The sequence below is a fragment of the Truncatella angustata genome (genome assembly GCF_020726525.1).
Source record: "Truncatella angustata strain MPI-SDFR-AT-0073 chromosome Unknown BKA67scaffold_9, whole genome shotgun sequence".
NCBI lineage: Eukaryota > Fungi > Ascomycota > Sordariomycetes > Amphisphaeriales > Sporocadaceae > Truncatella > Truncatella angustata.
Genome location: NW_025763389.1, coordinates 1,346,896 through 1,360,968, shown reverse-complemented (window position 1 = coordinate 1,360,968; position 14,073 = coordinate 1,346,896). Strand labels below are relative to the sequence as shown.

At 51.3% G+C, this 14,073-nt stretch overlaps 5 protein-coding genes across 5 annotated transcripts; 2 read left to right on the top strand and 3 right to left on the bottom strand.

Moving 5' to 3' along the window:
- Positions 1-283: 283 nt before the first annotated feature.
- On the top strand, positions 284-733 carry BKA67DRAFT_524463 (cytochrome c oxidase assembly protein PET191-domain-containing protein; the record flags this gene model as incomplete). Its single annotated transcript, XM_046098574.1, has 2 exons — positions 284-308; positions 369-733. The coding sequence occupies 2 exons, from the start codon at positions 284-286 to the stop codon at positions 731-733; spliced, it is 390 nt and encodes a 129-aa protein (XP_045953465.1).
- Positions 734-2,577: 1,844 nt separating this feature from the next.
- On the top strand, positions 2,578-3,717 carry BKA67DRAFT_525112 (Metallo-dependent phosphatase-like protein; the record flags this gene model as incomplete). The annotated part of the gene is made up of 1 exon (XM_046098639.1): positions 2,578-3,717. The coding sequence occupies one exon, from the start codon at positions 2,578-2,580 to the stop codon at positions 3,715-3,717; it is 1,140 nt and encodes a 379-aa protein (XP_045953464.1).
- Positions 3,718-4,347: 630 nt separating this feature from the next.
- BKA67DRAFT_663313 (uncharacterized protein) lies at positions 4,348-5,663 on the bottom strand (the record flags this gene model as incomplete). The annotated part of the gene is made up of 3 exons (XM_046108161.1): positions 4,348-4,968; positions 5,082-5,402; positions 5,625-5,663. 3 exons carry the CDS (start codon positions 5,661-5,663, stop codon positions 4,348-4,350), a joined length of 981 nt encoding a protein of 326 aa, XP_045953463.1.
- A 1,291-nt stretch (positions 5,664-6,954) lies between these two features.
- Positions 6,955-9,600, bottom strand: BKA67DRAFT_525359 (putative transcription factor; the record flags this gene model as incomplete). The annotated part of the gene is made up of 1 exon (XM_046098655.1): positions 6,955-9,600. The coding sequence occupies one exon, from the start codon at positions 9,598-9,600 to the stop codon at positions 6,955-6,957; it is 2,646 nt and encodes an 881-aa protein (XP_045953462.1).
- A 1,417-nt stretch (positions 9,601-11,017) lies between these two features.
- On the bottom strand, positions 11,018-12,248 carry BKA67DRAFT_581051 (superoxide dismutase). The gene is made up of 5 exons (XM_046103897.1): positions 12,061-12,248; positions 11,600-11,779; positions 11,383-11,534; positions 11,234-11,330; positions 11,018-11,183 (listed from the first exon to the last, which is right to left on the bottom strand). The coding sequence occupies exons 1-5, from the start codon at positions 12,071-12,073 to the stop codon at positions 11,161-11,163; spliced, it is 465 nt and encodes a 154-aa protein (XP_045953461.1). The 5' UTR covers positions 12,074-12,248; the 3' UTR covers positions 11,018-11,160.
- Positions 12,249-14,073: the final 1,825 nt, after the last annotated feature.

The window sequence follows — 14,073 nt, the reverse complement described above, 5'->3', positions numbered from 1 at the left end:
GTAGAGACCCCTGCTGCTGGGTTTGCTCGGCTGTCCTTAGGCGTACTACTAGCTCTCAGGGCCTACACAGCACAGTAGAGGGCCCAAGTTAGATCGCTGGACTATGCTTTTAGCCATTGGGGGCCTGTTCAGAGCCCATCTTCGGACTTCTGACCAATCAAAAGGCCAGTGTTGAACACTCCACGGCCGTCGGCTCTGATGGGCTGATTTTTCGAGTTTGCGACAGCTTCATTGAGCTCCAAGCGTCGCTCAACCCACGCCCTCGTAGACGAGACCAGACAAGATGCCGAGCTCCTGCAAAGAGATAAGTAAGGAGCGCCTCGACCCCAGTTGTGCGAGTATCCAGGACTGACCCAACCCCCGCACAGGAGACGCGTTGGCGCAATGCCTCCAGGAATCCGAATGCGTCATGGTCCAGCGACATACGGCTGCTGAATGTCTTCGCGAGCCCCTTGCCAGCGAGCTACCGACCAAGTGCAAACAACTGAAGAAGGGCTTCGGCGACTGCCGGCGGGGCATGATCGATATGCGCAAGCGATTCAGGGGCAACCAGCCCATCACCTTCAAGAGTCTGTCCACCACCGACTCGGGAGACGGCTACCAATTGTACGCCGGCAAGTCTGCCTTCGGCGGCACTGTCAAGAAGACCGACGGAAACGAGCCCGAGCCGCAGGACTGGAGAGAAATCGAGAACGAAAAGTACAGGCAGGAACAACAGGCAAAGGGCAAGTAAACCATGCCGCCAGGCCAGTGACCGGGACGGACTGTACGATTACGAAGACGGCCAAAAAAGAACAAGAACAGCATTGGGCGGCGTTGGTGGTTCATCTATATTCTCAACAGGCATATCATAATGCGTCTATTCCATGCCAAACATGTACATCAAGCAAGACATGTACCATACAGCCTGCAACCGCTGCTTGGGTTGCAATAACCTCGTGGCTAAGCGGCCATTCAAGACAAGCCCCATCTCTTGGGCGAGAGGCTCCTGTTAGACAGACAACATGGTAGAGCATGCTCTAGACTGCAGTTGGAGCAAGATGTAATTGTATCCTTGGGATCTCCTTAGTCAACATGATCTATCAAAGACGCTGAAACACAAACACAAACATCCTACGAAACCTACATAGTTTGCCTGATTTGTCGTTCAGGGGGCCACCACGGTCGTAGATCTGGGGGGGAGTGTGGAATGGGGCACAGCTGATCATTCAAAGTCGGAGCGTATCAAATCGTAGTCTCCGAGGATGCGTATATACGAGCCCGTTTGTGCCTGTAGTCCAGGCTCGGACCTCACTGAGCCGATCATTTGTCCCCAACCATATTTGATAGAAATGACAGGACTCATGCGAGTAGCGGCAGTTGCCCGTTTGACAGTCTGTATGGAAACAACTGTCTCGCTGCAGCTAAAAGTCAAACGTCTTTGGTCTTCGGCCGGCAGCCCGGCAGCGCATGCCAAGGGGCTTTGAGGGTGCCGGAGCCGTCTCCACGACCAACAATGGGGTACAAAGAGGCAACACGGTGCTTGAACCTGAGCCTCAGCTCAGATGCACATTGCTGACTGCATTACAGACGCGTGCTAGCTGCTAAAAAGCAACGCTCGCGTGCCAACTTTCTAGGTTAGGTTAGGCTTGGCCGGACCCCTCGCCAAGGGAAAACATGCCAACCTCAATACTCATTTCTCTAGGTTAGCTCCTTTGTTTGCCGTCTTTACCGGCAAGGCAAACTGACCATGGCAATGTCTCGAATCCAGTTCGCCAATTCTAATCATGTCTCGTATCTCCGAGTCTGCCTGTACCCTTTCCCACATCGTGCAGTTTTTGTCTCTTGTTTCGCCATGACGAGCATCGAGTTCCATGAGTCGCGCGTTCCTTGTAACTTGGGAGATCATGATGCATGCTCAACACAGTTGTTTCCTAATCTAATCATATTTTATACTGGAACAGAACTCCACAACGCACCAAGCTAAGGCCGAGTCTACTGCCCCCTTGCGCGTACCCATACATAATCGATGATTAAAGTCATTAGAGATAAAGATCCTTTCCTTCCGAGGACCTTGTCGGTCTGTGAGTGGGTTGTCGAGAGAGAGACCGAGAGAGAGAAAAAGAGAGAGAGAGAGACAGAGGCCGGGAAAGGCATCGCGGGAAAGAAGCTAGGCGATCTTTTTCTTCGCAAATTCCTATTCCCCTCCAAACCGCCACTCGTCAACGCAGCCTCTACGTCAGAAAGCAGGAAGCATAACACAAACCGGCGGGCCGCCATCTCAAGCTTGCAGAAATGGTAACATTCTGCCTCCCCCCACATCTGAACCCGCGCACGCGGAGGCGGCGATTGTTCGTTATCGCTACAGTCGTCATATTCGGCACTCTGTATCTCTGTTATACCAAGTTCGACAAGATGGCACAGACGGCAAAGACCATCATGCCCCTGAAAGCGTTTGAAGGCAACTTCGATAGCGGCGAGGAACAACAGCAACAAGAACAACAACAGCAGCAGCAGCAACATCAACAAGATGAAGTAGCAGGGGAGGGAAGTAAATCTGCCATCTCATTCGCAGAAATCGCCGCCGCTCAGAAGCCGATGCCGCCCATGTCTTACGGTACCTACGCCCGTCCGCCGCTCAAGGACCTGGTGGAAATCTCGACCCTCCCAGCCGACAAGGTGCCCACCTCGGCGTCGTCCTCGCACCGCCTGATCGTCATCGGCGATGTCCATGGCCAGATCAACGAGCTCAAGGCCCTCCTCGACAAGGCTGAATACTCGAAAAAACGGGGCGACCACATAATATTCACCGGCGACCTGATAAACAAGGGTGTCGACTCGCCCGGCGTGGTGCAGCTCGCCATGGATCTCGGCGCCAGCAGCGTGCGCGGCAACCACGAGGACCGCATCCTGCTGGCGTGGGACAACGAAAACTCGCGGAACATCCTCGGTAGCAAGGCCGCGGACAAGGGCGGCAAGATTGCCGATCTCAAGGGCCTGTCCCCTGAGCTGGTGGATGACATGGCCGAGCCCGCACTGGACGGGCAGTCGGGAACGCAGAGCGCCGAGGTGCAGGTCGCGCGGTCCCTCAACAAGAAACAGAGGGAGTGGCTCTCAAATCTCCCCGTCATACTGAAGGTGGGCTCCCTCCCCTCCTACGGCCACGTGGTCGTAGTGCACGCCGGCCTGGTCCCGGACATACCTCTGGAGAGCCAGGACCCCTGGGCCGTCATGCACATGCGCACGCTCGTCTACCCGGCCGAGCAGCTGCGCCGCGAGCGCACGAAGAAGATGCTCGAGGACATCCGCTCCGAGCAGGCCGGCAAGCGCGTCTCCGTGCCGGACGAGGAAGTCGACAGGGAGCTTCAGAACTCGCACGACCGGGGAGAGGGCAGGGCAGACCGCAATGTCGCGCTGCCTGTCGAGGGGAGAGGCGGCAAGCCGTGGAGCGAGGCGTGGGACGAGAACCAGGAAAAGCTCAACGGCGACATCGAGAAGACGACGGTGGTCTACGGACACGACGCCAAGAGGGGCTTGAACGTCGGCAAGTTCGCGTTCGGCCTCGACAGCAGCTGCGTCAAGGGCGGCAGGCTGACCGCCATGATCTTCGAGCCGCAGGGCGGGAAGGTCGGGCACAGGCTCGTGAGTGTAGAGTGCCAGATGGCACCCGGGGAGAAGGCAAAAGCCAACGAGGAGCAGAGGCGGAAAAAGAGAGGCGACGACGAGCAGAAGAGGTAGTAGCGAATCGGTGTATAATACCCAGCAGATGCCGTTGGGCGCATTTGTTTCAGACGGCGTTGTCTTTTTTTCTCTTCGAGGAGTCTATAGGCTACATTACATATCGGTCATCTCGTCGTGTCCCGCCCCGCGGGCGAGATCGCACCACTAATACCAGTACCGCTGTGCATAGCATCATCTCACGTATCTTGGTCTAATCGCTCTCTTAAAAAATAAAAATAAAACCTCCCTCAATACCCATGACCATCTCCGGCTCACCATAACAAGGAATCAATGTCACTTTTCTACAATCCTGAAAACAGCTTGCACACCTAGAAACAGCCCTTCAATTGAATACTCAGCTATGCGATTCTGTCTATTCATGCATGATAGGGGTCAGGGCGAAGTCGGTTCAAAAGGGCGAGCACATGACAATTCGTTGCAGCCAGGGAGTTTAGAAACAATGCGCTTAATCTTATGCATTCTCATTTTGATCTCAAGATCGATCCTATGAACAGACCCAAACCGTACCTGTCGTCTTGACACTTTTCCAGTCTAGTGAACGTCAAAAGGAAGGTATATTATGCCCGTCGTTTCGTATCATCGCGTTCGTCAGATTTTTTTTATATTTTTTTTAATCACTTCAAGGATTTATGCCTCAATCTTCTTCTTGAGGATGTCCTTGAGGGTTTCAGCATCAGCAGCGAACTTGCTGATACCCTCACGCAGCTTCTCGACAGCCATCTGCTCCTCGTTGAAGTCGAAGCGGAAGAGAGGCTCGTCCTTGATGTAGGCCTTCTTCTCGATGTCGAGGTTGTTGGCATCCTTGGCGTCGAGCTTCTTGGGCACATCGGCGGTGCTGTTGAGGAGCTCCTCGAGCAGGTTAGGGGAGATGGTGAGGTAGTCGCAGCCAGCAAGCTCAGTGATCTCGCCGACGTTACGGAAGGAGGCGCCCATGACGATGGTCTTGTAGCCGTACTTCTTGTAGTAGTTGAAGATGGCCTGGACAGACTTGACACCAGGGTCCTCCTCCTTGGAGTAGTCCTTCTTGGTGGAGGCCTTGTACCAGTCGAGGATACGGCCGACGAAGGGAGAGATAAGGAAGGCACCGGCCTCAGCGGCGGCGATGGCCTGCACCAAAGAGAACATGAGAGTCAGGTTGCAGTTGATGCCATGGTCGCGCTGCAGGATCTCGGCGGCCTTGATACCCTCCCATGTCGAGGCGATCTTGATAAGGACACGCTCCTTGCCGATACCTTGTTGCTTGTAGAGCTGTGACGCGGCATTTTTGTCAGCTACGGGTTCAGCTCGTAGGCGCCTTCCATCCACTGCCGGGTAGGCACGGATCATACGGAAGTTGAGCACGGGGAAAATTAAGAACGTACGTCAATGATGTGGAGGGCCTTCTCAACAGAAGCCTTGGTGTCGAAAGAGAAACGGGCGTCGACCTCAGTGGAGACCTTGCCGGGAACGATCTTGAGAATCTCCTTGCCGAACTCGACGAGGAGGCTGTCCAGAGCAGCATCGACCTGGTCGTCGACGCTCTTGCCGTTTGCGTTCTTCTTGGCGAATGCGGTGGCCTCATCGATCAGCTTTGCGTACTCGGCCTTCTTGGAGGCAGCGAGAATGAGCGAGGGGTTGGTGGTGGCATCTTGAGGCTTGTACTTGTCGATGGTGGCAAAGTCACCGGAGTCGCAGACGACAACCTATATCGAAACAATCCACTGTCAGTTCTGTATCATAGTGGCTCGGCGTGCCGCAACAGCACAATTGGCGAGTCTGCGGTTATTTGCCTCAATCCCCGTGGCATTGGGATGCGCTGTGAGACATGCCCACCATGGAAAGTTGCAGAACTTCGCTCACGATGCGGGGCAGTCTGTTGGCCACCCAGGGTGGAGGAGGAGGAGGAGGGGTACTGGGAGACTCACGGTGCCAGTGTTCTTGAGTTGGTCCAGAGAGTTAGACATGGTGAGTGGAATCTTTCTGTGGTTGGTTATACGGGTACTGAGAAGTTGGGGAAAACGTCGAGAGTGAGCAGAGGCTTTGAATGGTAAATGGAGGAATATGAGACAGGATTAGTCTCGGGTCGTTGGGATCAGATTTCTTTAATACTCAAAGCTACGATGGAATGGTTGGAGGGGCAGCTCTGCGCAAAGCAAAGAAGTGGACGGGGCGTGGAAACAGCGTCATATCCCATCAGATTCCATAGCCTATTCAATTGCCAGTCAAGCCAGTGTCAAGTTAGTACCAACAGGCCCCGTTTATTCCTCCGTCAGATACCCATAATTCGCCTCATAATAATGGAAATAGCGACGACTGCGGCCCGGCTCCTGCGGATTCGCCTGCTGGCCTGGTCGTTGCTACAGGTACTTACTACTGGCTATTTCGCAATTGCTTATGTATTCATGGGAAAAAATGCCTCGCCTCACCGATTCATTGTCATAGCACACCCATTGGATTTCCATAATAAACCACGGACTCCTGTCGCGCGCCCATTTTGACTGCACCGTTTTTTTCAGAACCAAACCTTGCCAGCACACCGTACAGTAGTTGCCACTTGCATTGTTCCCTTGATCTTGTTGCTCGTATCGCATCGTACCGAGGAGACGCTTCAATATATCAGGGCCCTTACTCATCTTCAACCCGACTTTTGTCTTCTTCTCACGCACGTGGTGGCGGCACAATCGTCCATTTAGCACCTGATTGGCGCGTTTCAACCTGCTCTGCTGTTCAGGGTATCCAGACGCATCTTGCGTCAAATCGCGGCACTTTGCCGGATAGAGCCCCCCGAACTCGCTGCAGTAGAAAAGGAATATCCGCGTGTTTAGTTTGGCCGATAACTACGGAGTACAATAGAGCCTCGTGAACCGCCTGGCTTTTATTGAGTAACACCTTTGTAAACCCTGGTTCATGGTACGGTTCTGATTGGCGCGGGCCACTGTAGTCCGACTGCTCCATGAGGCCGACTGCCAAGCCATTTCGCATTTACGCTAACAACCAACGCCGAAATGGCAATGTTAGCAGCATTTCCACGGAACAATCTGTTTAGAAATAATGTGTATACAAAACACTACTCGGCGCAACCTCGCCGGAGATACCTGAAGCTTGAACCCCCCATGTGGAACTGAGTAATGAAGATGAGAGACCTAATGCTTTTCGTTTATTATATCTGAATGCCTGAGACTAGGGAATAGTCAAACCATTCTTCTGCAGCGGTTTCTGCTCTGCTTATGATACAGGATAACTATGGTACGGAGTTTAGTCTTCAGTGATATCACCATACTCCCACATACCACGTCTCTCGGACTTGGCTTGAGACTCGACCTCGCGCAGCTTCTTCAGCACCTCCGTGCTCTGGGTTCCTCTCTCCCAAGCCTTCAGCTTGTTGGGGATCAAAGCAAGACCCTCTGCCACAATCTCACGGTTAAGTGAATCGGTGAAGGATGCGCTACCACTAGATGCGTCGAACAGAGTCACGTAGCTGAGACCTTCCTTAGCATCGGCGAAGTCAACGCTAGCAACCAATTTTCTTCCATCTGTCGCATCAGCGAGGAAGTTGATTGCGTCGTCAAAGTAGTTGCCATTGGGTAGCTGGATGTAGGAAAGCACAGCATCGACAGCCTGGGCCTTGAGGCGTTGTGTCGTGAACTGAGCTTGGTCGAGAGCTCGCAGACTAGACCAAGCAATCTTTTCCGAGTTACCGTAGTCGATATAAACAACCTCGGCCACCTTGGCGGTACGGTCGTTTGATCGAACTTTCGCTCTGTACCACTGGCCATCGGCTGAGAATTTTGCAGCGACGACATCTCCAGTCTTTGGTGGGTTTGCCAGGGGCTTGTTGTTCTTCGAATCCAGGTGAAACTTCTTGAACTCGCTCATCAGGGTCTCGAGGGCTGCAGTGCCCGAGCCGATGATCTGGATCTTGAGCTTTCCGTTGGCGTCGATGTTGGTGACAACGACATCCTTGTACTGTGCACTTTGCTTGTCCTGAGCTGCAGGCTCGGCTGAGGTTTCCTCAAAAGCAGCTTCATCAGCATCCTCGTCTTGCGAAGGGTCCCAATCGTGCCACTTGCCCTTGCGTCCTTCCTTTGCTCGCTTCTGCGCAGCATTTAATTCAGCTGCGTTGCCAGACTTCTCCGCGGAATACTGGTGGACCTCGGCCAGACCCTCCTCCACCAGCTGCTTACCAAAGCTTTCTCGATTTAAGTAGAGATCACCAATGAAGCCGCCAACCTTGTCAACATCGTAGACATCAATTTCAACGTCGCGCTGGCTGCATCGGCGGCTGGCAAAATCGTATGCCTCCTGACCAAAGGGCTCGCCCTTCTCTCCACGGAGAGGTGCTCGAGGAGCACGAATGCCGGCCAGAACCAAGGTAATCTTGACGCCTTCACGTGGAATCAAGACTGTGAATCTTGAGCCAGACTTGACGAAATCAACGATTCCAGGAACCTTCTTCTGTCTCTGCAAGGTGGAGGCCTGAATCTTCGCGCGCTGGACAGACTCAGACGCGTCGGTATAGGTCTTGGCCTTGGAGGCTTTACCGGACCACATCCCCTTCTTTTCCGACTGGGCAGCTTCCTGAGCAGCAAGTAGTTCGTCGTAGTTCTCGGCCCTATCCGTGTCGTCCTTGCGGTGTCGAATGACTGAACCCCAACCCTCTTCTACCAATTGAAGGTTGATATTCTTGCCATTTTGGGTAATAGTGGCAACATCTCTGGCCTCAAATCCTTCACTTGCAGCCTTGGTTCCATCAATCTTAACCTTGACATGCTTGCCGATGAGCTTCTTGCGCAGGAACTCTTTCGCCTCATCCCTAAATGGGGACTCGGACGGCTCCTTCGCTCGAGGTGCGCGGACGCTGCTTAGGCTGACTTGCTTCTCCTGACCTTCCTTGGTTCTCACGTAAATCGTGTCGGCAGCGTGGATCCTGGAAACGATCATGTCTGAAGAGCCTCCATCGGTGGCCTTGACATTGCTATTCTTGTGCAATCGAAGTTTGCCGATCTGTGCCTTCTTCTCGGCAGCTCTGAGAGCGGCCATCTTCTCACCAAGCATGGTCGAGTGGAAGTCGTTGCACCGCGCCAGACCATCTGCAAGAAGGAACTCGGCGATGCTGCCACGAGGGTGCACGACGTGTCCAACCAGCTGACCTTGAGGGCTTACACCGACCATGTCGACCTTAACATTACGTTGCAAGATTCTGTGCTCAACATACGCGCGTGCTTCGTTACCAAATTCTTCAGCCGGTTGCGATGTGCCGGTGGAAGTGTTTGTTCTCTCGGTTGCCGGGGTACGAATACCGGCGATCAAGGTCATCACTTGCAGATGCTTCTTGTCGGACAGTAACAATCGACAGAGAATGCGATCACCGCTCAGAACTCTTTCAACGACAGCATCGACCGTCTTGCCCTTCCATTGGTTGAAAAAGTCGGGAGTTCCAAGGTCATTCTGAACCTCAATTGAGCCTCCCTTGCCGTGCACACCCTTCTCTTCCGACTTAGCCTGGGACTCGGCTTCCTTCAGATCGTCAATCTTGGCTAGGAGGTCCTCAGACTCCTCCTTGCGACCAGCATCCTCACGGACCTTAAGCCAGCCAGCCTTGACGGCGTCGATTGGAAGGTCTGTGCCGTCCTGCAGTTGCACGATGCCATATTCGCGTCCTGAGGTGGGTATGGTGTAGTATACGTTGCATTTAACCTGCTTGCCCACAAGCTGTCCTCTCAGAAATTCGCGAGATTGAAAAGCGAAAGGCTCATCTCCTTCCTTGCGCAGACGAGGAGCATCCACGTAGGCCAGCGAGAAGGTGCGTTCCAATGTCGGGTTTTGTGGCGAAGTCAAGATCAGAGTGTCGCCACTCAAGACCGACTTGACATTCGCCATAAACTGCTTGGGGGCTGCCATATTGGTCGAGTAGACCTAAATGCTAGGTCCGGAGAGAGAGAACGAGAAAGACCAGAGTTTGCTTTAGAGCCGAGTTCTGTATATCCTGTAAGTGTTGTCAGCGGCGAGAACCTCTCAAATGAATTCCTTGAAAGCGTGATATGTGAAAAGCGTTAGATGTAGAACCCCTAGCAGATTCGCATACTGGAAACGTGGCATAGGCGCCTGAGTATTTAACGAGTATCAAACAAGCCAGGAAACGGACTGAAACTGTCCAGGGCAGAGTATGTGTGCGGTAGAACAACAATTTGTGTGTCTTCCAAGTTCTCCAACGGATGCTGTATAATCGAACGAGTGCTGAGATTTCTTGAATTCGGAAAGCACAGCGAAAGAGACTGGGCTTCTTTCATTGTGTTCTTCCGGTAGCAAGTCAGACATGATTACGCGTGCATACTGCAGCCACACCATTCATGCCGCTGCATATTATTCACCGGCAATCAAGGTGTTGATGGGAAAGCGGTTACCAGGCGGTGTAGGAGAGCCAGATATTTCGACATTCTCATAGCGACTACCACTGGTTCCAAAGGTCTTGAATCGTAACAACTGCAATTGGCTTGTATTTTTGCCAGCTTGTTGAGATGCAAGGTGTGCAGTGTGAATCGACGGTGTGATGGATATCAAGGTGAGGAAGGAAGGAGAGTTTGAACTTACATGAGCTAGAGGACGATGGCCTGGATCGCTAATGATACTCAAATGAATCCCGGAGAATATAGGTTTTGAGAAGAGTAACTTGTCAAACTCAAAGAAAGAAAGAAAGAAAGCTCAGTTAATAAGGGAACTTCCAGTCGAATGGCTCTTGTTGAATCGTTGAGTCGAGTGCTTTGAGTCCCGAATTTGACACCTGGGCAACTTTCATCATTTTGTGGGGAAAGCTCCAAAGCTCCAAAAGCTCCAAAGCTCGAGACACGGTAAGCCACGGCGAGCCACTTACGGATCGACCAGGGGTTCATTTAGCGAGGGGCGGGCTGGACGGCCATGGGCAGGAAAGGGCAAAAAGGGGTCCTGCTAAATGGTGGGGCAGCTGTGTGGCAATGAGGGGTCGTGCTGCAGTGTTGATGTCCATAATAGAAATGCTTCTGGCGAGTCCTTTGATCTAGTTGGCGCATTGAAATGAATGTATAGTCATTCAATTCTTGAGGGCAATCATGAAAAGGCGCTTGCTGTTTACCATAATCACCGATGGAAGCAGTTAATGTTGGAGATTGTTGGACCATTCGTCTCGGATGTCTTAACCACTGTAGAAGTTGGAGCTAACTTTCTCCACACGAGCATATCTAATTAGGTACAATAGCTCCTCCTGAAATTTCTGAATACACAATCACAGATGTTATTCGCAGCTTAGTTCACAGAAGTGCGGAGATGTTTCTGGACATATGTATAGCATCCTTTCAAAAAGTTTATTTATAAACCTTTAAAACTATTTTGGGCTCGCCAGTGCTAAAGCTCTTATCAGGTCATAGCTCATATCAGTCCACATGTCCCAGAAGCGTGCTTTTTGACTATTATTTTCGGAGGGACTATTTAGTTGGAGATACCGATGACACCTGTGACTAGTTAGTACATGTAGGATAGAGTTGTGCTGTAAGATACATACCGCAAGCAGGGCGGGCACCAGCGTTACCAGTCTTCTTCGACTCCTCGTTGCCACCCTTTCCAACATCGTCAGTGCCGGCATGAACGACGACAGTGCGCTGTAAGAAGGTCAGTTTGCTGTCTAATATCGTGGTTGTGCTCATGACTTACACCAATGACACTCTCAGGGCCGATCAGCTTGATGAGCTTGTCCTCGACGGAGCCCTTGGCGTTACCCTGGCCATCGTACTCCAGGTTACCCAAGTCACCAACGTGACGAGTCTCGTCAGTGCGGTCACCGTGAGTGGCGTTGTGAGGGTTAACTGCCTGGTGTTAGTTTTGTGTTGTTCTCCGTCCTATTTCTTTTGAAAGTATTCGTCCAACGTACAGTGAGGACCGGCGGATGTGCAGCCGTTGGTGTTGTCACCAAAGGTGTGAATGTGAATGCCACGCTTAGAGTTGGCGTCGTGGCCGGTGATATCCCATGAGACGGTGGTAGGGGCGGACTCGGAAGCCTGCTCAAAGGTGATGGTACCGGTGATCTTAGAGTCACCACGGACGACAGCGACTATAAACAGATAAATAGTTAGCAAATGACTCGCTATCAGATAGTTATAGCGTGAGGCTCTGTCTTGGAAGAGGACATGGGGTCCACATGGCAATTGATGCAAAGCTGTCTGTGATTGAATCCCGTCGCCTTGGTAGTGTTGCCCATCAAGGTAAGCACCCATCAAGGTTGTCACGCCTCTACCTCTACGAAAATGGCCGCAATTCTGCTCAGTGTACTTAACCCACCACCAAAGCTGGAGGGGTCTAATGAAATTGGGGAAATGTATATAACATGCTTACCGGCCTTGACCATTTTGACTGATTTTGATTTGTTTGATTTGCTTTGCTTTACGTGTTGAGTTTTTTGTATAAGCAATGATAGTTCACGAATGAAGAAGAAGATGAAGAAGACGTCAATTACTACATGCGAGACAAGAGGGGTTCTTTCTACTTAGCATTTCATCCCCATTTCACCAGCAACCCCCGAGAACTCGGACTTTCTTGCTGATGCCGAAATGCTAAGGTGGGGTGAGGTAAGGCATAAGTGCCCCGCACGTCGAAGAGGTCATCGCTGGAACGCTTCCGTCATTTGCTTGGGGCGCTTACAAATGACATGATTCCTCATGATATCCACCTGCATAAGAAGACAGCTCCTTATTAACAGAACAACATGGTAGCCTCCTTCGTTTCTGTTAGCCCCGCTGTCATCGGGCAGCTGCGCCACGGAGGCCGATGCTCGGTGCAGACAATCCTCAGTTAGTTTCATGCTTATTTAGAAGTAATCGTAAAAGATTCTATACTCGTACATTTTGGGTTTGGCAATACATGTTGTAAGATCAATGCAGAAATTTGTGTCGGCGCGGCACGCGGACTCCAGCGCTTCAGTATACGAAAAACATTGAATATTTCCAGACTTGGATCGTTTCGCCCGTACTGCCATATCATCAAAAATTCAGAAAAACTCTGTACGGCCTTATGAATATACCCTGCCTTACAGTAGCTGGCTTGTCAGCTGGTAGGAATGTACCTATGATTCAACCTAAGTGAACACGTATACAACGTTTGTCTCTGGTCGATAGTTGAACAATGAGAACAATTTTCTTCTTCTTCTTTTCTTTCATTTTTCTTTTTTTCTTTTAAAGGTATCGGCACCGTAACAAAACCGTATTGGGGCATCAATGTGCGGATGACTTGAAACTCGGCAGAAGTAAGGATCTGAAACACTACTAGGGATGGAGAAGCCACAACTGCAAAAAGTTTCAACTCGCATCATATTTATATCCCAAGATGGATGTTGATATATGGCTTGTAATCGAGTATGCGGTACGGCAACGCGTCCTTCAGAACTCGAATTTACAATGTCATGACCTGGCGCATTACCTTAGCTCAGCCCTATGGCTCAATATCAGACCAGCCCGAGGAGTTCGAAGGTCTAAGACTAGTACACTTCCCTCTCACTCGTGCGAAGAGGCAAATTTAACTGCTTCCCTGCGTCCACAATGTGTGTTGTGGTGCGCTGAAGTAAAACTCGCGTGGACCATTGAACGTGCAGTCGTCTTGGAGGCTATAAAATGCAGGGACCGACCAACCTGATGTGAGACTGCAGGGCACAAACGTGGGAAGCAAAGGATCTTTAAGCATCCCGAAAACAAAACTGCTGTGGAACAAACGACAATATTGATTAGTAGTAATTCCAGGTAGATAGTCTTCCACAGCTGAGAGAGAAGATTGCTTCTGGCATATTTGGAAATTTCGAGGACTACGGCCTAGACGAGCATGCTAATTAACGATATACTGTATTACTGTACATGTATCTGACCAATGCCTGGATTAGAGGTGAGAGCATTAACCAAAGGGCCACATTCATTTCTCCGTCGGGCGTTGTACGGCATTTGCAACTCAATCAGTCAAGAATAATTCGCCCTGGAGAGTTTGAACCCTGACCTGCCTGCCTGGGCTTCTGAATAGTGTCTTGCGGCAAACCACCTGTGACGTACGGCTCCGTACGCTCGTCGCAATGAGTGATGATCGACCAACAACTTTTGTGAATCCCACGCTAACGTAACCTAACCATCATCAGGACAGGCTCATGTCACACCAGACTCAAGCACGGCATCTTGTGTGGACTACAATGGATTCCATATTCTCAATCATGAATGAAATCCTTCTTGGTCTTTCAAGTGTTTATTAATAAACATGGGCATATTGCGATAAGACGAATTACGATGTCCACACTGCCCTATCGAACCGTCCCATGTTGGGTGGAGAGCGCCCTGCATAGCTTAAAACCCCATAGTTTTAGCTTGGAGGGAG